This window comes from Nicotiana attenuata, chromosome 5 (genome assembly GCF_001879085.1).
Source record: "Nicotiana attenuata strain UT chromosome 5, NIATTr2, whole genome shotgun sequence".
Lineage (NCBI taxonomy): Eukaryota > Viridiplantae > Streptophyta > Magnoliopsida > Solanales > Solanaceae > Nicotiana > Nicotiana attenuata.
In genome coordinates this window covers 38,116,167-38,142,391 of record NC_031993.1, presented here as the reverse complement: position 1 = coordinate 38,142,391, position 26,225 = coordinate 38,116,167, and the positions used below count along the sequence as shown (strand labels likewise).

The following is a 26,225-nucleotide window of genomic DNA, read 5'->3' as shown; positions in this document are numbered from 1 at the left end:
TGCCCAATAACAAATGGTCTTTGATGGGTAGAAACTCTTTATAAATAGAAGCCAACTCCCCTTTCCTTAGCTATCAGAAAATCCTAGTGTATTCTGGCTCTTGAATACGCGAGAACAATAGACATCCCATCAGTTAAGTTTTCTGGATCTCTGCTATGGCTGCGAATTAATCCTTTTACGTCGAGTACTCTGGTCAGTGGAAATGTTTTATTCGTAAAAGTTGAGGGACCAGAGTGAAGTTAACGACATAAACTTAGGGACCGAACTGCCGTTTTAGCTCTAATTACAGAGCTTTTTAAGAAAGAATTTGTCCTAACTCCTAACTTCCTTATTAAAAGGAAAGAGAAAGTGGGGTCCAAAAATTGTCCTTTTCCAACAGTTTCTTCGTGACTTGCTTTTTGGAATTCCCAAAGTTCCAAACTTCAGCTGCTTCTTACCAAATTCAATCTCACCTTCCAGTCAAAACTGTTTATTTTTCAACAAAGATTTACTGCCTTCCAATGGAATTTAGCTCTTCTTCTCCAAATACCATTCGTGTAGTGTCCACTTTTGCTTCACCATTTGAGGGTTCTCCTGACCAAAATGATTCCTCCAATTCTTCTTCAAGCAGAAAACCACTTAGTTTATGGCCAGGAATGTATCATTCTCCAGTGACTAATGCTCTTTGGGAAACAAGGTCTAAGATTTTCGAAAGACTTCTTGATCCACCACTTGATGCTCCCCCACAAAGTGAATTGCTTAAGAAAACCCCAGCAGAGAGCAGGACTTCAATTCTTTATAATTTCTCCACTGATTATATACTGAGGGAACAGTACAGGGATCCTTGGAATGAGGTCAGAATTGGGAAGTTGCTTGAAGATCTCGATGCTCTTGCTGGTACTATCTCTGTCAAGGTACAAGCTTTATTATCTATGCCAATTTCGTATTTGATTAATTGTATGTCTTTATTTCCATTGCTGCATTAACATTTTAACTTTTCATCGGGTGGAGAAGGGTAGAAGGGCAGGCGGCAGGCCATTATCCACCGAGTTTTGAACCGTGCTCCTGGGTATTTCTCGGATACTGAAAATAGAAAAAATTTGGATTTTCATGGTTGAATTTAGAAGTCTAAGGTTGGTTGTTCTGTTGTACATATATGTTTGTCGTTGTTCAAATTTTCAGTGTTTCCATGTATTTTAATGCCTGATTCCATTGGCTAAAACTATTTATCAATATAGTTCCATTAAGTTACTTACTTAGTCCTATTTTTCATATCATGTTTTGCACAAGACTATTGTTAGCTTGATACCATCAAATAGGGGATAGTGGCAAATATGCATACTCATCACTGAGCTGAATATCTTCGGTGCTTGGCACTGTTGAAAAGGGGATAGTGGTAAATACGTATACTCAGTAGTGGTAGTATACATACTCAGTACCAAGTTGCATATCTCGTTATGGTTGGCACCATCAAAAAGGGGATAGTGGTAAGTATGCATACGAGTTGCAGATCTTTGTATGCTTGGCACCCTTTGAAATGGGGATAGTGGTAAATATGAATGCTCTAGAGTTTAAAAAAAAAGAAGATACTTTTTGTCTAAGTCACTAAGGTCAAGTGTTAAAATACAGATTGCTTAGGTCATGTGATTCAAACTTTTAGTTTATTGTTTATTTTAGAACCACGTGACTAGATTTTCAGAAATTGGATTGATGTGCATAGTGATGCATATGCAATACAGGGAAGTAGACATTGTTCAAAACACTACAGAAAAGAAAAGTGGACATTGTTCAAAAACACTACAGAAAAGAAAAGTGGACCATTAATAGGTGATGTAGCAGTACTGTTCATATGTATGATCTGATCCATCTGTTATTTTCTTCGGTATGTTCATCTAAATTCACTTCATTTGAGGAATAATATTAGGCAATGTCCTGCACTTACGCATGAAATATCTGCAACATTTGCTAAAAAGCTATTGAAAAATGACAGATTTTTGGATTAGATGAGGTCCACCTATGAGAGTTGATGTTGAACTAAGTTTCCTGTCTTTGTTTCATGTAAGAACTATAAGAAGATGAAGTCCTTGTACAGAGGGACATGCTCTTTCTCTTTTGATCAACTGCAAACAAGATCAGGGTTCCAACTGTAATATCCTGTGAGCAGTCACCATCCAACCTCACCAACAAAGTTACAGATTGATTTGCATGGATTGTAAGCTTAGTGTATGTAACAGCTTCATCTGGCAAGGTTATGTGGGGGAACAGGATGATGGCTTCTTGGATAAGTAGAGTTCTTATATCAACTGAGTAGGATGAGAGATTCCCAGACTTAGTTCACATGCCTACCAACAACTGACCATTGTCCTATTTTTTTTTACAGTGTGGAGGTCCATCACTGTTTCAGAATAGAAAATATGTCAGTAAAATAGCATGACGTCAAAAAGATGGAAAAGGAATGGTGGGACATCTACCAAGTTTCATGTTGGTGATTGATAGTGTACCATATTGGTTGAAGGAGTGAGTTGTTGTCTCTGGACAATTCATGCCTCATGAACTAACTTTTAAGGCTGAGTTAGCTCCAACATCAATTTTCATAACATGGTATCAGAGGCAGACTCATCTCTATTGTTATGTTATCCAATGTTGGACCCCCTATTTTAAGCTATTCACGAGCTATATGTCAATTTTGTACATGTTGCGGAGGGGGAAAGCGGTGTTAGAGTGTCTCATATTGGTTGATGGAATGAGCTGCAATCTCCTTATATGGTGTTGGGTATTCCGAAGCTCATGTGCTATCTTTTGAGGTCAAGTAGGCCCATGGTCAATTTACTTAACATGGTATCAGATTTAGACTCATCCTTATTATTGTGTTACCCAGTGTTGGGTTCCCCCGTAATGTTATCCGCACTCCGAATATTCAGTGCTAGGCATGTAGGAGGGGATAGGAGGGAGGGTAAGGTGCTACAATGTCCCAAATAGGTTGAGAAAATGGGATGTAGTTCATTTATGGTCTTGAGCAGTCCTCATCCTTTTAGGTTGACTTTTGGGGTTGAGAAAGTCCAGTTTCTCAACAATGAAATGAGTTGTAGTCTCCTTATATGCTCTTGGGCAATCCTGTACTAGTTTTTTGGTTAAGTTAGGCCTAAAGTTATTTTTAGACATATCCTTGTTCTATTTTTCGATATTGGGCCCTCATAGTATATTATCCATACTTAAAGGTCCAGTCATAGGCGTATGGGGGGAGTGTTAGAGTGCTCCATATTGGTTCACAATAGTTATAACAACAACAACAACATACCTAGTATATTCCTACTAGTGGGGTCTGGGGAGAGTAGTATATATGCAGTCCTTACCCCTACCCTGCGAAGGTAGAGAGGATGTTTCCGTAAGACCCTCGGCTCAATAAAAACCCTCGCTCAATAAAGTAAAATCACAGCAGTTATGACAAAAGTTCACACTAGTTATATTCTCCTTATATGGTCTTCTTCAATTCTTATCTCATGCACTAGCTTTTAAAGTTGAGGTTGTTCCAAGATCCATTTTCTTAACAGCGATGAAGCTGAAAGCAGTAAAATGGATTTGAGGAAGAGAACCTAAAAGCTTATTCCATGAAGTGAATATTCTGAAAGGAAAAGGGGAGACTGATTGAGATAAGATTCAGCAGGACATATCACAGATAGCTTGGGACGAATTTTTCCCACATAGGAGACTTGCTGAAAAAATAAACACATAAGTTGGTTGAAAGAGGGAGACAATAATATCAAGTTCTTCCAATGCATGGTTAGTGCCCTTAAAAGATCCAATTTCCTTAAAACATAGAAATCAACAGAGACGAGCTCTTGAAGGATAATGGAGCTTGGCAAAAGATGCTACAGTATTATCAAGACACTACATACTGAAGAAGGAAGCCTAGCGACAAGGCATGGATGGTGTTACTTTCTCGAGTATTAGCCATGAGAATGAGGAAGAGCTTGAGAAATCTTTCAGGAAGTGGTGGTTAAACAAGTTATTTTGTCATTGCTTAGGTAATGAGGCACCAAGGTTTGATGGTTTGCACTCTAACCCTAACATTCTTCAACATTGTAGGGAAATGGTATTAGAAAAAAGATGTGTTGGAATGCATAGATATTTCCATTTTTGTGGATCATTTGGGATAAGTTTCAGCTCATCATTTAATAGTTTTGATGCCCAAGAGAAGAGGGGCATATGATATAGAGCATGTACAAAATCATGGCAAAAATAGTATAAATAAGGTATAGGATAGTAATGGATTAGAATCTTTTACTTAGTGCCTTTATGAGTGGAAGACAAATCTTGGATGCCAGTTTTATTTCTAATGAGACAGTGTACTCGAGGCTCAGAAGCGGAAGATCATGGTTTATGTGCTAAGCAGATATGGGAAAGCTTATGACCATGTAAAAAGGAAGTTCTTACATAAATACTACTGCAGAATGGGCTTTTGGGGACAAAAAGTTGATACATTATCACATATCCACCGTAAAGTTCTCCATAATGATTAAAAGGACTCCAATGGCTTTTCCAGTAATAATAGAGGCATTAGACAAGGAAACTCATCATCTCTTGAGTATAACTCATTGAGCAATTCTTAAATATAGGCTTCTGAATGGAATTGTGGCGATCGAGGGAATGAATGAAAAGATCCATATTTCACATCTTTTATTCCTAGATGATAAATTGATATTGTGCAAATCACACATAAGACATGTATGATTATTGTTCAAAAATATGGATATGGTTTCAGGTTAACCCAAACAATGTATAGATATAATGAAGTAAGATTATATTCCCATAGGAGAAGCACAGACCATACAAGAATTAACATCATTATATGGATATAAGATGGCTAATCTCCTGAGAACTTATCTGATCCCACTTTCTATCATTCATCTACTCCACCATCTCAAACTAGTTGAGATAGGCTATTTGAATCCTCTATACACCGTCCACTCTACTTGAGACCATTTATCTGACCTTACCTTAGGGTGGTGACCAGTGATGCGAAAAATTTAAAGGAGATTGAAGAATAGAAAAAGCAATATTTTTCCAATAGGGGTGTAAAAACTCTTGTAGAAGCGACACTTTCAAGCCGGTAGTTCACAACTCATGTTATTGCTCACCATTTTGCTTCTATTAGCTTGAGTAAGAAATTAATGAGACTTTTTGTGGTGTGAAGCAACAGTTGAGAGGAGATATTAGCCGGTAGAATGCGACAAGGTCATGGCCTCAATTTGAGCAAAAGGTTTGGGAGTCAGGAAAATAAAGATTCATTATGCTTTATTCAGAAGTGGTTATCGAGATTTGCATGCGGAGAAATGATGAGGACGGTAGTTCTTGGAAAATATGGATGTTACAACATAGTTGGTTCTACAATGAAGTTAATACTTCAGATGGGACATGCCTATGGAAAGGAATCATGAGGTGAATGAAAGAATTCTCTAGATTCATTGGCTTCATAATGAATAATGACAACCGCATTCAATTTTGGTTGGATATATGATGCGGAGAGTTGGCTAAGAAAGTTTCCTGATATATTCTCAATCATGACTAACAAATGGTAGCCAAAATATTAAGAAGAGATGCAGTTCAAGTGTCATGTGATATCTCATTCTGGAGATCCATTCATGACTGGGAATGGGAGACATTGAGAATTCCTTGAGAAACTTAACGTCACACCCAATTTGGATGCTGGTAATGGTATGGAAAAATAAGGTACTGAAGAATGTGACTTTCTCTACATGGTGTTGCATTTGGGTTGTAACCCAAATGTGGATAAAAGGAGGGATTGCATAGTAGCGAAATGATACTGCTCTGCATGGGCAAAAGAAGAGGTGAGGATGTGGATCACCTACTGTTAACTTCGTGGTGGAGTTATGCACATCTACTATTCCTCTTTAATATGTTATAGGTATGACCTTAAAAGATGACAAAGTTTTTAGCAAGTTGGAGGATGAGAAAAGTTGAACAAGGAAGAAAAAAGCATGGAATATTTCTCTCTTGTATTTTTTGGTTGATTTGGAGAGAAATAGTAGAATTTGTAGGGTGTGGAGAACTCTATGTGGGGGGTTAAAGTGTTTGTTTTTCTCATTTATATTTTGGTGTAAACAAGATCTTCATTTCATAGATAGTTGGATGGATCTTGTGGACTTTAATGTGCTTCCTTACTTTTGTGTTTCAACACTGCCTTGGCATAATTATAATTAGTATTTGATTTTTTTTTTAAAGGAATATAATGCTGTGCGCTGTATGATTTTTGGAACTTTTTCCTTAGAAAGCGACATTCTTGAGTGCTAGCTTATGTACTTCAATATATTATTGGGATGTGTCTGCTAAACTTCTTGTTGGTTGAATCAGCATTGCTCGGATGTTGATAGCATGACTAGACCACTCTATTTGGTGACTGCCTCCGTTGATAAAATGGTGCTGAAGAAGCCAATCAGTGTTGACACTGATCTGAAAATGGTTGGTGCAGTTATTTGGGTTGGCTTTTCTTCAATTGAAATTCAACTTGACGTTATACAGCCATCAAGTGGTATTTTCTTAAACTGAATTCGTTTACTAGAATTATGCAACATTTTTCATTAGCTGCTCGTCTAAAGTGTATCAACTAATATCATTTAGTTAACCACTTTCATACTTTAAAAAAAAGTATCTTTAAGTTAGTGACAAAGACTGATACTTACAGAGAACCAGAAAGTGTTTACATAGTTTACCATATATATGTACCTAGTGTATGAATATGTTAAATTCAAAAACAATTACGATCTAGCCTAAACCTGGTTTTGAGACTTAATCTTGCTTTTTCTTATTTAAGTCCGCATCGGCCGGTAAAATCTCATGTTGACAATACTATTTAAATCGTTTCATCTTTAACTTGTATGGTTGTACCCCTAAGACATGGCATTTTATAGTTGAAGTATGCCAGCATTGCCATCATCCCCAAATTTTACTTGACGCAAAGTTCGTGAATGTAGATCTTCTCTCCCTATAGAAACCAACACTTCTTTGTCAACCCTAGCCACATATTCTAAATCTTTGTATTATCGTGACAAGTGATAACCTAGAGTGTTCTTTCCTTTTCTATAAGCTGCTATTTTCACATCTCTCTCAGTTTCTCACATGTAGATCTTATCTCTGCTGTCAACACCACCGAGACTCCCATTCTTGCTATAAATTTCCTTTTATTAAAGTTACGATAGGGGCTTACATTTTACGGCTAACTCTTCATTGAATACAGTGGTAAATAAAAATGATTTTATCTGCTGGTCATTGCATGTTTCTTGCTTGTCTTTCTCATCTTTGGTCTCGTTAATCTTTTATTCATTTGATAACTAAATCCCACAAAATAACTTTGCATTCTATGCTTTCACCTTTGTCAATTATAGACTCGTTCTTTCAACATTTGAGAAATCCAGTTTAACTTGGAGAATTTTCTTACAGGGAGTAGTGACCCCTCAGAGTCAGTTGCTCTGACAGCAAACTTCATTTTTGTTGCTCGTGACTATAAGACAGGGAAAGCTGCTCCAGTGAATCGATTGTGTCCCGAGACAGAAGCAGAAAAGCTGCTTTATGAAGCAGCAGAAGCTAGAAATAACATTAGGAAAAGAAAGAGAGGGGAGGACAAAAGGGAGATTGAAAATGGGGGAGTTAACAGACTTGAAGAATTATTAGCTGAAGGTAGAATATTCTGTGACATGCCGGCATTGGCTGATAGGGACACCATTCTTCTCAGAGATACCCGCCTTGAAAATTCTTTGATTTGTCAGCCCCAGCAAAGAAATATTCATGGTCGTATCTTTGGGGGTTTCCTGATGCTCAGAGCATTCGAACTAGCATTTTCTACGGCTTATGCTTTTGCTGGCCTGATGCCGTCCTTCCTGGAGGTTGATCATGTTAATTTCCTTAGGCCTGTAAGTGCATTATCTTGAACATCTCCTCTTCAGTTATCACTGTTAACTTGATTCATAGTGGAGCTATTTCAATTCTTTTACGAGGGGTTAGGGTTGGTCTCACACCAACACCAGAATACAGCACACCTAAACCTGTTACCCATGAATAAAACTAGTACAACGATGGTTATTCTTTCCTCCACCGCTAGAATACTTGTTAGCTACATACAAAATGAAAATGCAAGAAGTGCTCTTTGTTCCCCCAGCGCTAAATACTTTTCATGACTGATCAGTTGAATCATAACAAGCCACAAGAAAGGCCCTACTTTTGTATGTGAATATGGAAAAGATGAAATACTAGTATATGTTAAAGGAACTTGTCGCTTAATCACTAGTATCATTCAAGGGACAAAAAGAAAGGAGTGTATCATCTTAACATTATCTTTCCAAGTTTATTCCAGAGGTGCATTTGTTCCTGTTGCAGGTGGATGTTGGAGACTTTTTACGTTTCAAATCATGTGTACTTTACACTGAACACGAGAATACTGATCAGCCTCTGATCAATGTAGAAGTTGTTGCTCATGTTACTAGGCCAGAGCAGAGGTCTAGTGAGGTATATTGAACTTCTAAAAACACAAACTACTCCCTCTGTTACATTTTGTATGGCATTCTTTCTTTTTCAGTCTGTTCTATAAAAATGATACATTTCTATACTTGGAAATTCTTCAACTTTAAAATTCTCATTTTACTCTTAATGACTTGCACTTATTATTATAGAAATGTCATGGTATGTTTTTAAGGCCGCAAGTTCTAAGAGTAATTTTGGTATGTAGTAAAAGTCTTTCTTTTTTAAAAACTCTGCGTTTAAATAAAAATGGATTTACGAAATAAAACCACGGGAGTGGTTAATGCTACAGCACAAACAGTTGGCTTTTGCTAATGTAGCAATCTACAAAATCCTGAAACTGCTCTTTTTCTCTAACCTGAAATGCAGGTATCCAATAGGTTCTACTTCACATTTACTGTCCGTCCAGAGGCGAAGGCCACAAATTCTCAATTCAGGATCCGGAAAGTTGTTCCAGCTACAGAAGAGGAAGCTCGTAGGGTCCTGGAACGCGTGGATGCTGATCATCTGCAGTCAATTAATTATACCTGCAAATAAACTTTTAATTACAAAACTAAATAGATGGCGACTTGAGTTTTAACATGTAAGTAAGACAGTTCATATAAATTGAAACTGAGAGACCAATGTTGTAGAGTAATTTATATTGCTAGATTACTTATACAAATTACCTAGGAGATGAGGCTGAATGATGGAACAAAGTTCTAAATTAGGAAAGACGTTATACGCAGACATTCCTCTTTTTTATTACAAAACTAAATAGAAATGTTTCTTTGGTAATGCTACTTCTGTTATTTCTGTTTTGCTACAGCCATCATTATTTGTGTATGCAAACTTAGGCAGGTATCGCCAGTTATAGATATTTTTTTACCAGATTTTGAGTGATTTCTTTTGGAATTCATTTCTACAATATCAGTCTAACGGAAATTTTTTTCTGGTTTTCCAAAATAGTACTCCCTCCGTTCCGATTTATGTGAACCTGTATGATTGGGCACGAAGTTTAAGAAAAAATAAGACTTTTGGAATTTGTGGTCCTAAACAAGTCAAAAAGGGGCCGAGTATTTGTGTGGCTATAAAAACTTCTCATTAAGGGTAGAATTGTAAGTTTAAGCTAAATTGTTACCAAATTTAGAAAGGGTTCATTTTTGGAACGGACCAAAAAGAAAATAGGTTCACATAAATTGGAACAGAGGGAGTAGCAGCTATTTAAAGACTTCTTTCAAGTAGAATGGGGAATTGCCATCAATTATTGCCAAAAAGGAGGTGAAAGCATTTCTAGGAGTATTTGTTTTTGAATTTAAGTTTTATACACTAACAATAGTATATTAATATAACCTATAACAAGTGACATTTCATGGCAAACATGACATAGTAACATAGAAAATAGAGTAATAATTTGATAAAATCAGTTGAATTATACTTACAAATTTTGCACTGTTAGTAAATATAACTTAAAATCATTGCTCTTTATGCAATACACAAATGCATCTAGCTTTTCTCTCCCTAAAATGCGTAGCGAGATTGCATTCTGTCTTTACTTTCTCCTGCAATCATGCTTTCTTGTTTCTCATACTTTTATAAGGTAAGTTCTTTTGAACCAACGGTCAAATAAAGCACAAGGCAACCAATACACAGCTGGCTCACAATGTTAAATTTTAAAAGTTCCTTCCTTTTTTTGGATGGAGGTATCCTATTTCCCCACCAGCCCTAGCCATAACACTCAGATGTTTCACTTTACAAATAACACTGGCCAATTCCTGCATTCTTGATTTGGAGGCTCTGATCTTACAAACTTAAAACATAAAATGTTTCTGGCGACACGCTTTCGATATTTGCTAAAGAAATGCTCTTTATATTTCTATGAGAATGGATACATTTCCAGATCTTGTACAATGAACTATATAAATACAAAATTTCAAAAAAAAAAAGATTACATGTACCTTAAAGGCAGGCAGTCTCAGACAAACTCCTAGTGGCCTTTATAGTAGTAGATTACATTGGTTTTGGCCAAAAACAAAAATCTAGGGTTCTGCCTGCTATAAGCTAATATTTTTATTATTAAGGGGATGAACTGTCCTCGTCGGAGGAACTATGCTGCCTTATTGCAGTCAACCCGCCAATGGCTGGTTGTAGAGTTGGATTTACTGGAACTGGAAACTTGTGGGCAGAACTAACTATTGTACGTTCATTTATCATCCCAACTTCCTTGCAAACGCGATCAAGAACCATTAGGAAGTCTCTCACCACCATAAAGATTCTAAAAGGGTGAGCCTCTTCTCTGGCTGAATTTCCGTGGAAGTATTCAGTTATTTCTTTCACCAAGGACATGGCGACACTTTCTAGGGCTTGGAGCCTTATGATCTCCTCCTCTGCCATTTTCATAAACCTTCTCATGGACTCGGAAAATTCTTCTATGCTGCTGTCCTTCAATCCAACTGCTTCAATTGATCGGACAACTTCAGCGATGTTTCCAATCCCTTTAGAAAGCTTTAAGACCTCACTATGAAGCACTTCTGAATCCATTGCAGCAGCCTTCTTAACATTTATAAGCTCTGAACTAAGGTTTGAAACAACTTGGAGGCCAAGCTTCCGGCACTTAGCATCATCACTAATGGTCGACTGTTGATCTTGATTTCCACCAGAGAGGCGAGCTCCTTCACTTCTTATGATCTCCTGTACCACAAAATGCAAGAGGGATGTTTTCCCATCTGCTCCCTTCACATCTGCAAGTTTTAGCAGTGTATCCAGTTTGAACGCATGTGCATCACCGCGATTTGTCCCAACATTCATGCGGTTACCGGTTTTCAGCACTGCTTCCAGAAGCTTTAAGAACATTCTATTACTTCTCAGCTCTTCACAAGAAGCCTGTCAAGTAGCAAAGCTTATAAGGATTACAATTTCCAAGACGACCTCATAAAAACTTAAGAAAAGACTTCCCAGTCTGCTATCGGTTTGTGTGAGCATATAATAAACAGAGTATGAATACTTGAATTGGTTCAATTAGCATGCAATTCGATAGTTCAAGACAGAAGTACATGATTAGTTTGTCACAAATTCCGACAGTTCAAGATAAAATGCATGATTATTCCCTAGTCCAACAGATGTCCTATCATATCAGCATCAGCACTTCCTTCCAAAATCACAGAATGCTATTTTTGAGTCTCATTAATCATAGGTACCAGCATATTTTCTTAATTAACTTGTTATACATCAAGACCTTACAAAAGCCTCTCTTCTGTCAAATCAAAACTCAGAATTGTTTTGTGATTTTTAGAGAACTCAATATACAACTAGAAGCAAGATATGACTTTGAAACAATTACCTCTAGAGTTTCAAAAGACTTTCTGAGGTAGTCAACCTCAGAATCAAAATTTGAAATGTACAGCATAGCATCTACCCTTTTGAATGCAAAAGGTATATCAAGCACTGCTTTGAGAAACTTCTCGGCTGGCCCAAGCTTAAATGGAGAATCATCTTTATACTCTTTCAGCTTGCGTTCTTCTTCTTTCGATGGAGCCATCTTCAATAAACTCTCAAGGAGCTCAGTCCCTAGGGCATCAGCATTTCCTGAAAAAAGAATGTACTTCATTTCTAAATCCGAAAACATTATATATTCTAGATATGCTTGCACCCAAAAAGGAGAATTAGAAAAAGGATCATCTTATTGAAGGTAAAGAGCAACAATCAGCAGAAAACCCGAAATGTACAGCTGTGGACATGGTTTGGCAACAGATACACCAATATGCTTTACCAGAACCAAATAAAGTGAGATGCTATAGCCCAATAATTAGAATTAATACCCTGAAATCCAGGGAGCAAATGCAAAATTACCCTTTGAACACCTATAAACTAGTCACGTATCAATACCTGCTAAGACAATGTGAATGTCTACACTATGTTCATTTATACTAGTGCAGGTAAATTGTTTAATACCAGAAGCACATATGAACTGATTGATAATTCAGCAGTAAGTAAAAGATCTTTTCTGTAGCACGAGAGCGATCAAGCAACAATAAACTGGCATTTCTATCATCCGAGTCATTTTTCAGTTATAATTTACAAGTCCAAAAAAACAGAGTAGAAGAATACCTTCTAAAAGTGCTTCGCATACTTCCTCAACAGTCACATTTAGTGCCCTTAGCTGAATTGAAATGTTCTGTGACTTCTTTGGGTCAAGTACCCTATTCTCTTGACTCTGCGAGGGAAGAACAGCGCGTCTAGTTGTTTCTTTTGGATTTGAAGTTGGAGTCTTCACAACAAACAAGGTTTCTATCATCTCTTCATCCAATCTGCAATTAATCAGCTATATTTAATTACCCAATAAAAAAATGAGGAGCATTTAAACATAAGTGTAACAACAAGAGTTTAGATTATCCTTACTTAAATGAACTTGATTTGAGTTGATCCCACACCGTTTCTCGATCAGAACTTGCTCTTACTTTATCCCAATGCAAAGTTTTTAACTTTGGTTTAGGAGTTTCCTCGTTTTCTATTTTCTGCTCATTCTTCTCAATGGGTTCCGAATTAGAAGGCAACTGATCCATTGGAGAAATCAATACTGGACTTTCAAGTGCTATAGGCCTTAAAGGAGTTACAAGAACTGGAGGCTTAGATGGTGGCTTTGAAATTGGTGGCGTTGGAGTTTTTGGACTATCCCAATTTTTACATGGTGGTGGCGGAGGCGGAGGCGGTACACTAGCCGGGATACTAATCGAAAGAGGCGGTGGCGGCGGTGGCGGTGGCGGCGGTGGTGGCGGGGCAACGGAAACTGGCTCAATCTGCTGTATCTGATTGGTGATTCTCGCTGGAGATTCAAGATTCTGATCCCAAACATTGAAACCTCGGGGCGAAGAGTCAACGCTTCTGCATGAATATCTCTCCGGTGATGATGAACTAGGAGGAGATGGTGAATCAGATTCATTCCCCATGACTAATATCGGCACAAAATTTGCTCGCGGCGGAAGCGGAGGCGGAGGAGGCGGAGGAGAATACTGAGGTGGTGGAGCAGTATAAATAGCGACCAGTTCCGGTGACTTAGGCATTAAGCTTTTCGGACTCAAACTCACCGGCGGTGAAATGCTCAGTGATACAGACCGAACCGGTGAACCCGAACCGGAACTGGAAGACGAGTACGAAGAAGAAGATGAGCTGGACCTGGACCCACCACCAAAATTCTCCACCTCAACGGCAGCAAATGCCCTACGTGACGCCGATCCAGTACCGATCGAACTTTCTCTGCCGTCCAAAGATCCTCTCGGAGAGTAAAACTCCTCATCCTCTTCAGTTCTACCCGAGATTACATCTGCATTATTATTATTATTCCCATAATTTTGACTCAAATTCCGTCCAAGTAACGGCGGCAATGGATGGATCTCCGGCGATTCCATTTTTCTCGACGCTGGGACACTAGTCACGTTGCCGCTACGACGACGTTGCGGAGGGTTGTGGGGCCCATCAATTCCACCATGTGAACTGACCATAGTACCCAAGTAGAGAAACTCCGAACTGGTCTGCGATGGTCTTTGTAGCTTAGGAATATGACTGCGGTTACCACTACTACTGTTATTACCATTATTACTATTACCATTAGAATAATTGAAGTGAGTGCTGCTGTTAGATCTCTGGGTTTTAGCATCACTAGTAGAAGCAGCTTGATTTCTTCGCTTGCGGATGTGCAAGAATACAGCAAGTGAAAGAACAAGGACAGCAGCGACGACACAGATGATAGCGGTGGCGATGAGTTTGGAGGAAAGGGGTTTGGATTTAGCGGAATGGGGAAGGATAAGAGAAGAAATATTAGCAGGGAAAGAAGCAAAAGCAGAAGGGGAAGGTGGGGGAGGAGGAGAAGGGAAAGAGGGGAAAAAGGGAGTATTATTGTTATTGTTATTGTTATTGTTATTAGGAGTAGTAGAAGAGTCAAAAGGGTATTTAGGAGTAGTAGTACCTGTCGGTGATGGAGCAGAAGAAGAAGGTGGTGGTGAATCTACTGGGAAAAAAGGTTGGTGGAGAACACGGCGGTTTGTGGCGGAGACGGTAGCGGCGAAGAGGAGGAGGAAGAAGAAGGAGGAGGATAACATGGCGGTGTTGGGTGTGAAAGGGAGAGGGGAGAAGATAGCGAAAGAGAGAGAGAGGAGTAATAAATGTAGCTAATTAGCTAAGAGGACTTGGAAGCACAGTGAGGAGAGAGAGAAAGAGAAAAGTGGAGATCTGCATCAGTCAGCACAGAAACATCTGTTGCATGGATTTGGAGTAGTAGTAATTGAGAGTGTGAAAAGGTAGAAACAGAGTGTGTGTGTGTGAGAGAGAGAGAGAGAGAGAGAAAATGATGATTAAGGGAGTAATTAGAGAGAAATGAGTGGAGCAGTACGTGCGTGGCTGCATCCAGCTAATATTCTGCTGCTCATTTTCCGCACTCAAACAACGGCAAATTGTAAATAGTAAATACTACTGCTTTCTTTTCAATTTGTCAGGCGAGTATAATGTTATTTACGGTATTGATCTCATTACAAGATTATTCAATACAAGTAATATTAATAGTAAAGGATGTTTGACTAAGCTACATTTATCTGTTCCTTAAATGTTTTGATTATGTTATATTTACTTTTTTTTTAATGAGTAATTAATAGCTACTATTCCCTTTGTTCACTTTTAAGTGACCAATTTACTTTTTTATTTTGGTCTAAAATACGTGTCCATTTATATAATCAAGAAAAAATTCAATTTGTTTTTTCAAAACTACCTTTATGTACGTATCCCTAAAAAGTTATTTACTCCTCACATTTGAGAAGAGAAGTAAGTACTACAATAACTATGCCGCAACATTTAGTTAAGGTAGTTTAGTCACACTAACTATTTTTGTCTAGACTTTAGTATTTTCTTAATAGGTGTGCCCAAAGCAAATTGATCACTTATTGTGTACCGGAGGAAGTAATAAATATAGTATGTACTTTACCACACAGCCCCTAATAATGATAGCCTTTTAAAAAGTCCAGGGAAATAAGTTTGAAAATGAGTAATTAATGATAAGGGTAAAACAGGAAAAAAAATATTATCTTTCTTTTGATTTAATATAATGGACAAATAAAAATAAAAATATATTTTTAGTATAGTGGAGAAGTAAAAATGAATATCTTCCGTTTAAGGTGGAATTTTGAAGGAAAAAAGTATAATGAATGCCTATTTAGTTTCCTATATATGATAAATATTTAATATTTGGACCAATTGTTTTTACCTAAAGTGCAAGATAAAAAGACCGGAAGAAGTATTTATTTGTTTTAACATAAGTATTTTTATCTACATATTGCTAACTCATGTATTATGATTTCAAGCATAAGAAAATACATAATTTTTGCATAATTCAAATGCTAGTTTTAGTTAATATATCCAACAAATTATTGCATTAGTTATGCATGGATTATATTTTCTTATACGACAAATCCAATGTTGTAATTAAGTATAGTTGTATAATATGTCGAAACTACTTTTACCTTATTCCGAACCATTTTATTTTTACAAGACGACATTCGATTTACATGAAATTTAAAATCTAAGTTAATTTTATATTATAGTAGTGATAGTGAATTTTGAATTTTTAAAAGCTGCAAAAGATAGGTGCAATTATTTGTTAATGTTATGAAACAATAAAAGAAGAAGAAGAATATTACAGAGAAAAGTAGAGAGAGAATTCTTATTGATTTGGGATCAATTACACCTCTATTTATAGGGAAAGAGTGACTTAGCCATCAAGTAACAAACCCTAAGATCTCTCTAAAATATAGACATTCACCATAAACACAATTATATTTATAACACTCCCCCTTGAATGTCTATTCAACAGATAATGTGCCTCGTTAAAACCTTAACTAGAATAAAACCCAGTGGAAAAAATTCTAGGGAAGGAAAAAGAGTACACATATATAACAATACGCTTTTGGTTGCCTCGTTAAAAACCTTGCAAGGAAAACCCAGTGAGACAAAACCTTGTAAGGGAAAAAGAGTACAACGCGTATTAACTCCCCCTGATAAAAGCATCAATTCACATCCTTGAACCTTCGCGTTCCAATCTTGTGCACCATCTTCAAAAGATCGTTGGTAGAAATTTGATAAACAAATCAGCCATATTAACTTGAATGAATATATTGCGCCTTGAAATCACCATTTTTGATAGATATATAATGTCTTCATATAATGTCGTGGAATGGCTCTTCAATATCTCCATAGAGATTCTCACTATCATATTATCATGCTTATAATTATAGCAAGATACATATGTGCACAAATTGCACTTAGGATGTGGTACTTCAGGACCAAGAATTCTATATGCTTTAAGCAATTTAAATCCTTCAAAGATTGTCATATAAGTTAAGCCATATAATAGACTTTAATTAGACGCATATCAAGTTTTCATGTCATGCTAGACAAATAAGATATCGAAAACTGATTGCACATATCATTGATTTATACTTTCAAGTGGTTGAACTGTAGGTCCAAAACTACATGTCTTTCATATGAAACCAATTCTATTCGAATTGTGTCTCTTCCATTTGGCCAATATTTTTGTGTCTGTATTCGGCAGACTTGAGGTCCTCATCTATACTTAGCGCTATGATAGATGTCGTCGACGAACATTTTATATCGGTTCCAATATTTTTTAATAAAGACATAACATAGCGATCTCTTCATTCATATTTTCAGGTACCTGAACCTCTCCTGAGATTTTATGAAGTATTATGTCATGTGATGTTCTAGATCACTTGCCTCCTTTATTATGATCATTTTGATCATTTGCTCATCTTCTTTATCAAGAAGTTTATTTGAAACCGATTTTTCTATACGCTTTAAACGTACCATAGACTTTGTCCTTCTAGGACTTATTTTAATATGAGCATTTGCAGTGAGAATATTGTTACTTTCTTTGGGTCAACAAATGCGTCTAGCATGCTTTGCAATATATTGCAGATGAATTATCTTTTTATGAACTTCAAGTTCATATTATCGTATTCGAGGATCTAGATATACAAATGATAATTCATTCCACGTAACTTTTTCTCAACTGTTTATCTTATCTCCCTCTCATGTTAGAAAAACCAACTTTCTTCCTCAATTTTGGGAACCCATTTTTGTGCATTATGGTATTAGTAAAAATATACACCGCACATCAATAATAATAAGATGAAATGATTTGGTTCCTGACCCTGAACCACTTGTGAGGGGAGAATGGTAATATACTTTCGTATATAACATATATCAAATTATAGATAACTTTATTCTCATAAGCAATAATTTAGCTATTAAGTGGAGACACTCAATAAATTATTTTGCTAAATCAACTGTGATGTAAACCAACTTATCAAGATGAACTGTCTTGAATAGAAATCTGGAAATTATGCTCTAAATTGAATTATTGAGCAAGTTACCTCGCAAACATCAGGTTGCAGGTTAATAATAATCGCACATGTAACCATCTCATAGATGCATCTTATGTGGTATACATGGCAGGTGAATGGGCCCATATTCACCTTTGATATTTTCAGCATTCATGGGATTCAATTCCAATTTTAGTTGGTCTATTAATTAATTAGAACAAGCAACAAAAGAGAATTTGTAAAGAACTTTCTAGTTCTTTAATATTTACCCATGTGAATTCTCTTTTATTTTTGTGCATCATACTTAAATTAACATGGCTAAACCAATTATGCCAACTGAATAGATTATCAAGATTGATAAAGTTCAGGTTACACCATGACGTGTGCAATTATCAATAAACTCCAAGTTTATTATGATATGGGGTTTTTATATAAATAAATACCCACTTTATTGTGATATTCTTTTATTTATGTAGTACAAATTGAGGAATAAAGCGGATAACTTTTCACATACATATTACCCCGCTACAAGTTGTAGTAATAGAAGATATTAAATATTTCCTTTATTTATAGTCTCAATATAACCAACCGCTTTCGCGAATACTTTAGAAACTCAATTAAGTTTCTTTGAGACTTACTGCGGCATCATACCTTATTGATAATCAATTTTATTTCTCCAAAGTAGTATAATTGGCTCTTCTAGAGCTTTCAATTAATTTTGTACTACCACATATTCATCAACATCCATATGGTGAATATCTCTTTCAAGGAGAAAGTTTTATCATAATGGCCATGGTCAAAATCATTATAGGCAAGATATGTTGCTTCTATTACTTTTGCCCTGTAATAAACTAATAATCACATTTCTATAATACTTTGGCATAATCACAATAGGTACGTGATCAATGACCATTCATGCGATAATAATGAAATTATCTTCTTATTTCATCTCAAACCTCTTTCTAGAGGTGAGTGTGGTATATTTACTACCACTAGCACGTTCATATTCTTTCAAGAATGAATATGTATTCATAAATCACATGCGTCACATCACATCATGAATGGACCATAACCATCTATATATGCTTTACAAAATCTCATGTCAAATCGATGACAAATATTACTTTCACGTAGTGAAGGATTATTTTGAGAATACTTATTGTTCTCATTATCACAATGATGACGATTATAATTTCGTCTATTGTCACGTCCACATCCATTGATACATTCATGGTAATAATTTTGTCTTCCTTCAGACGTATCACATACTGCTATCACATTCTCTTAAGGTAATGAGAATGAAGCAAATTCAATGGTACGGGTTTTCACTTCTTTTGCTCACAATCATACATAAATTTGGCCATGGCAAGACATAAAAATTTTACCACTTCGAGTGGTTATAATTTCTTACTAACTCCATTAGAGTTATAATCAAAATTTATTGTTTTTGCTTGTTTTTAAAATCAAATTATATAATGTCAAGAATTTAAAAGAGAAAAATAAAGTAAAATACTTACCTTAAATCCAGAATTTAATCATGAAGGAAGTTCATGGAACAATTGACAATCATTATGCTCAATCCCAAAGCTTCTACTCAATTGGTTAGAGTCTCGTGCTGATAACGTGTTATGAACCAATAAAAGAAGAAGAAGAGTATTGCAAGAAAAGTAGAGAGAGAATGCTTATTGATTTGGAATCAATTACACCTCTATTTATAGGGAAAGAGTGACTTAGGACACCAAGTAACAAACCCTAACATCTCTCTAAAATATAGACATTCACCGTAAATACAATTATATTTATAACAGTTAATACAATTTTGTCAACTATTTTATAAAATTAATTGCAATAGAGAATTGAAAGGATTCTAAGAAGTGAAGCAGTAGTTTAACGACTATAATTCCATATTGTACGGGTTATTAACAGTCCCCTTAAGAGAATATTATAATAAGAAGAAAGGTTAGTTTCAAAGACCTCTAATCACGTTTCACATGCACTAGTCTTTTTTGTGGTTTATAATATTATTTTTATTTCTCTTATTTCGATTCATGGTAACAATTTTTTAAATTTTTTTTTATTAATGAAAAAAATTATGACGTGCCTAATTTATCCTAATATATTCTTTTATTCAAGTAATTTTATAAATATTTCTTAATTAACAAATTCACTTGAAATTCCTTCCTATCCTGCAAACATTGCTTTCGTTCCATGTTATTCTTCTTTGTGGGAACCAGTGGAAAAATTGCTTTCTAGCTCCTTGTAAAAAAGTTACTGTATTGTATTTACACATCAAAATAAAATGTTCTTTACAAATGTTTATCTCAATAAACCTATACTACATGTTCTTGTAGTAAACCAAAATAAAATTAAGTGAAGTAATTCGTTTATCTTGAAAGACAGGAAATCTTCTCTGTATCTATACTTTGACTGGCCTTTTCTTTTCCGGCGAAACAATTTAAGGCAACATCTCTCCCAAGTTTGATGGAGAAAAATGAACTCCCTAAACGATGAAGCCGATGGATTTAGGGTTTCAATTTGTAGAGACCTTATTAAAAAAAGATATATTTATGAGGGTAAAGTACTCAAATATCTTTTTTATGTTAATAAAAGATAGATTAAAAGAATTATTTCAAAGAAATCAAAATAAGAGGGATATGCGTAATATCATAAATCACAAGGGAGGTAAGTGTGACACTTAAAAGATGCAGTCAAAACTTATAGTAAAAAAGAAGTTAAAATTCTTAATTTTAAAAATAAGTCTCATCTGTAACATTTTGGTAATAAGAGTATTGAATTGAATAAAGAATAATTCTGTTTACATAACTAGATGCTATTATAAGAGAATGCAAATTTATTATATTAGTTGGGACAGATACAATTAATTTTCAGTTATGTTTAGTTTGCGATCAAAAAACGTTTGCTATCTAATTCAAGAACAAAGTAAATACTCACTTTTTACATCATACACTTTTGTGTCATAATAAATGATACTTTTCTAAATTTTGAAATAATTTAACTTAAATTTTTTTATCCTTAATTATATAATTTTAAAGCAACTAAAATATTGTCACATCTTTAAGGTCATAAATCTTAATTATTTTTATACATAAAATGGGGTGACAACCATATTACATTTGTTACCATTGTTTGCTACTTGGCTGCTTTATCTTATCTCCACTGTTCCCTGAGCCGAGGTCTATAAACAGGTTCTCTACCTTTATAAGATATGGGTAAGGTATACGTACATACTACCCTTCTCAAACCTTATTTATGGGATTACACTGAGTTTGTTGTTGTTGTTGTTGTTGTGGTATAAAATGGGGCGAAGGGAGTGCAAACCTAGTTAAGCAGTCACATCTACTCATGGACGAGCCAACTCTTAGATTAGCGCTGGCAAGTGGGCTGGTCCGGTTCCTAAACGGGCCAAGTGGACCGGTCCCAAAATAAATGGGCCTAACGGTCCCCGGCTAAAGGATCTTTTTGTAGGAACCGGCGCGGGACCGGGCCCACAAACTCATGGTCCCGGGCTAAACGGGCCGGGCCCGCGGGCTAAGTTGGCCCAACGGCTAAATTTTAAAAAAAAATAGAAATTAGAGACGAAAAGATGTTAAAAAAATATCTAAGGCAATGCCTTGTAAATTTTATTATAGAATTGTGACCTAAATTTTTTAATTCAAATTTAAAGACAAAAGTATTGTAAAGAGATATTCAAAATAATGCCTTGTAATCTTATTATAGCATTAAAAAAATATGGCAATATTTTTCTTAGTCTTCCTCCCCCCTATGGAATGAGCACAACAAGGAGTTAATACCACCATTGAGAAGAAAAAGAAACTAATCAACATGTGCCAAAATACAAGTTGCATAATACATACTAATTTCTGTTCATACAAGTTACATGGTATCTCTTACAAACTTCATAAATCCTTCAAGGTCCGGAGGAATTTCCGTTGGTGGTGGCGAAAAAGTAGCTTGGTCATTGTCGCTTCCATTGCTGGGCGAAGCAGCATCCTCCGCAAGTTCAACTGGCATTTCTTCGTAAGCTTCGTCTTCCTCTGGTTGTGATTCAGCAAGTCCAAAATTTCTTCTTTCCTAACGGATCCAACCTCTGAAAAGTACTGATTTTTTCAAGCTCTCCCTCATAGACGCTCTATAATCACCGAGTTGAAGTCTTGCTTGACTGAAAGCGCTCTCCGATGCCACCGTTGAAGCTTGAATAGTAAAAGTATCTCGGGCCATCCTTGAAAGAATCAGAAAGTGTTTTTCTTTGTCCTTCCACAATTCCCTGCGACAAATAAATTTCAAGCTCATTTAGTTGTGAAAAATTATTACTACTAGAACCTTGAGAACCCCTAAACTCCGCCCAAGCACTAAGTGCTCTTACTCCCACAGTTCTTTTAGATGATTGAGAATCAAAAGAAGAAGGAGTTGGAACATTTGGTCTAGCATGATTTAATGTAACTTGATAAGCATTATAAATAGTTTGAGCATTTATTCTAATTGAGGATATTGCTTCCAGAAGTTGAGACAACTCATCTTTTGTTATTTAAACTTTTCAAATGGCTAGTTTTCTTTTTTAAAAAAATTAATGTTGGGACCGTTTGGCCCGCCAAGGGACCGGTCCGGTCGGTCCCGGTCCCTTGGCGGGCCAAACGGTCCCGGTCCTACCGGTCCCAAATCCTAGAATCGGCCCACGAGACCGGCCCAGGCCCACATATACCGGTCATACTAGTCCTGGCCCGTTTGAATCGCGGTCCCGGGCTGGTCCCGGATCGGCCCACTTGCCACCCTTATCTTAGATTATCAAATTTCTATGTTGTATTCGGTTTATCATCAAGAATATCTCAAGGAATATACGGATCACACCAAAGAAAAACAAAAAAGAACAAAAGTTCTTGGGATAATTGTAATAGAAATTAAATTCTGGACTAAAATTACAAACCAAGTCTTGTTTTTCACTTTTCCTAGAGACGAGCCTAGCTTTAAGTTGTTGAATTATAGGGTTATTAATTTTGACAATTTTGCCAAACAAATTAGTCCTAGTATTACTTTTTCTTCTTGTTGGTGGCCCCCTACTACGTAGGCCACTCTTCCACCTTATTTTGCCAAATTATCAGTATGTATTTTGTCACATTGCTTTTCATGTGAACAATTGACAATTTCAAAATCTAAATAGTGTGTGCTTGAGTCAAGAGTAACCAAAAAAAAAAAAAAAAGAAAAAAAGATTTTTACTTATCTATACTACATCATAAACTTATTTATCCTTTTATACAGAGGTTATTACTTAATTACATTAGCATATATATTTTACCATTTATATACAAATTAAATATATTAGACTCCAATAATGTTACCCATTATAGGCTTTATTCTTTTCTATTTTTCTTCTCCGTATATATGTTTCTCTCTACGTTCCTCTTCGATTCGGCTTTTGCGGATGAACATGCTCGGAGCTTTGATGAATGGTGAAGAAAAATGATTCAACTTGTTAAAAGCCGTAGAATACATACATGAAGTACCAATACAAATGTGTTACCAGAACTTCTTTTTAGATGAACAAACAAAAAATTGTCAACAGAAGTGGCGTTTGGAACTAAACTAAAACTAATTGACGATGTAATTGAAACTAAACTGAAGTTGGTCGTGTATACATGAGCTTAAACTCCATTGATAGTCATTAGAAAGCTTAGAAGTTTAAATTCGAAAATCGAAATTTGAAAAATTATTTTTTTGTTTGGATTGGGTGTTGTTGCGAATGATTAGGTGTCCTTTATAGTTTATATCTTAATTTTGAGAAAATTTGGTGAAGACATAAACAAATTTTATATAGTTTGTATGCTGAGTGTAAAAACAGTACACAAAATATCTACAACTTATATATATGTAGTATATAAGCTGCATAAAAATTGTATGTGAATTATAGTTTTGACCGAATTCTGTACAAAAATTTTGTATTTAAGTTTTAGATAAATTGTAGATTTTGACCGAATTTGTATATATTTTGTAAAAAACGTTAGTTACTTTATGTAAATATGAAAACTTAGACAAAGTGGATAATAAGTTTAAAATTTCGTGTATATACGAAAAAAATCCTATAAAAAAAGGGACAGCTGGTGTATTAAGCTTCGGCTATGCGTGAGGCTCGGAGAAAGGTCGGACCAAGTGTCTATCGTACGCAGCCTTACCTTGCATTTCTACAAAGTTTTCACGGCTCGAACTCATGACCTCCTGGTCACCTGCCAATTAAGAGTAACAGTTTTGAAATATATATCTAATTTTATTTTTATAAACTTTCACATAATAAAATTATTGAGTTCTGTTGAACCTCAAACTTATTGTTGGACCAGTCACTTTTCCCCTATCTTTTTCCTACTCCATTGAACATTTCCAAGTGGTGTTTTTTAATTTTAATTTCATCCCATGCCTTTATATATTTATTAGCAAAAACGGAACATATATTTTTCAATTATATATATATAGAGGTAAACTTTTATAATCAAACACATGCTAACAAGAAACAAGAATATTCAAGTTCTTAAAAATCGGGAATAAAAGTTTATGAAAATAAAAGCTTATAAGTGAGGAAGAAAATGAGAGATTTTTGAACAAGGAGAAATTTTGTAACTTGAACGAAATTTTATCCAGGAAATAGTATTAGGTGCCTTCTAGCTCTTCAACGCCGTTGAAGTGTTTGGCCAAACTTTTAGAAAAAGAAAAAGTGCTTTTGAATATAAGCAGAAAGTTTTGGAGAAGTGGAAAAAGTAACTTCTCCCAGAAGCACTTTTGAGAAAAATACTCTTAGAAGCACTTTTTAAAAGTTTGGCCAAACAATAATTGTTCTCAAAAGTATTTTTCAAATTTATTAACCATAACACAAACTGCTTTTCACCAAAAATAATTTTGAGAAAAATGATTTTAAGAAGAAACACTTTTCAAAATAAGCTGATTTTAGAAATTAGCCCAAACATGCTATTAGTTCTCCACCTTGATATGATTCCAGCTCTTCTAGAAGTGAAGCGCTGTTTAATCATAATACCTGTTTACCCTGGAATCCGGATAACAATTGAATTTATATGGGGTTTTAAGGATCCGTGAACTAAAAGATACAAAAGGTTTAGGTTGAGGAAAATAAAGATAAAGACTCAACAATTGCTGTTAAAGTAAATAATCGCAGAATATAATATTGCTTAGAACAATTGTGCTTGATAGTGTACAAGAATTTAGAGAGATGGTACTGTAGTGTAATGGTTTTTTTTCCGGTCCCCTCTTTATGGGGTCTTCTCCCCTTTTATACATTCTGATTAAGGGTAAAAATAAGGTAGGTAAATTAATTACATCGTGGATCCCTGTAATTACGCCTTAATGGCCTGAAGTGGTTGAGAAAATCACGTTTGGGCGAGATATCCGGCGACGCTTGGTTATCCGTTACGAGTCCGGCTTCCGACCTTGTGTGTTTCTCCATCCGGTGGTGACTCATATCGAGCTCTGCAACGGTCTCGAAATGACTCGACCTCGGTTGTAGACGTGGCCGTCGTTCTACCTTGCATCCAGGTCGGGTTCGATGGCCCCGACTTGCCCCGGACCGGACCCAACCCGGTCGGGCTCAAGCAAAAAAGGGTATCACCCAATACAATACCATTGACTGTTCTTAAACAAATCGCCATTTTGTTTTCCTCAACAAACAACTAGGGGGTGTTGTCCATCAAAAATTTACTCTTTTGAACGGATTTAACTTATAATAATGATTGTGTAAATAATTTTATCACTATTAGTGTAATTCTATATGTTGTAGTCCGTTGTTTGCCTTGTTTTTTGGGTTATTAATTGCACATATTATGAGCAACTACATATCTTTTAAGTGACCTAAAACTTCTTTTACACACCAATATATAAAAATTAACATCTTTTTGAATATGTTTAACTAGGTGGATTTTTCTTAAAAAAATTAAGTTTAAATTGCCTTAGACCACTTTTTTAGAAACTTTTTGAAAAAAGAAAAAGACAACTTCTAGCAACTATCCCATTTCCTCTAGCAAACTTTTTTTCTTTAAAAAAACAAAGAAAATTCAAAAACTTTTCCAAAAATTTCCCGACAGGCTTAAATGATATGTTCAAAGAGTTTGTTGTAAAATAGAAGTGATATCTGAACATATGCATTAGGCCTTGCACCATATACTTGTCGGATTTAGCGTACCAAAACTATTTGGCAATAGATTTTATTGGAAGTTCAACACCTCATAGAATTGAATATAATTGGAAATATACATCTACTCTTTTAGGAATTAAAGAGTGAGTGAGGTGGATTGAAGTATGTGTAGGGTTCAAATTGACCCATAACAAGGAAAGGTCAA

General features: G+C 35.6%; 2 protein-coding genes across 2 annotated transcripts; one reads left to right on the top strand and one right to left on the bottom strand.

Annotated features, from left to right (window-relative positions):
- On the top strand, positions 351–9,288 carry LOC109225669 (acyl-coenzyme A thioesterase 9, mitochondrial). Its single transcript, XM_019390418.1, has 5 exons — positions 351–893; positions 6,352–6,529; positions 7,438–7,907; positions 8,371–8,499; positions 8,881–9,288. The coding sequence occupies exons 1-5, from the start codon at positions 501–503 to the stop codon at positions 9,046–9,048; spliced, it is 1,338 nt and encodes a 445-aa protein (XP_019245963.1). The 5' UTR covers positions 351–500; the 3' UTR covers positions 9,049–9,288.
- On the bottom strand, positions 10,338–14,909 carry LOC109225668 (formin-like protein 1). The gene is made up of 4 exons (XM_019390417.1): positions 12,889–14,909; positions 12,598–12,797; positions 11,831–12,075; positions 10,338–11,373 (listed from the first exon to the last, which is right to left on the bottom strand). Exons 1-4 carry the CDS (start codon positions 14,583–14,585, stop codon positions 10,567–10,569), a joined length of 2,949 nt encoding a protein of 982 aa, XP_019245962.1. The 5' UTR covers positions 14,586–14,909; the 3' UTR covers positions 10,338–10,566.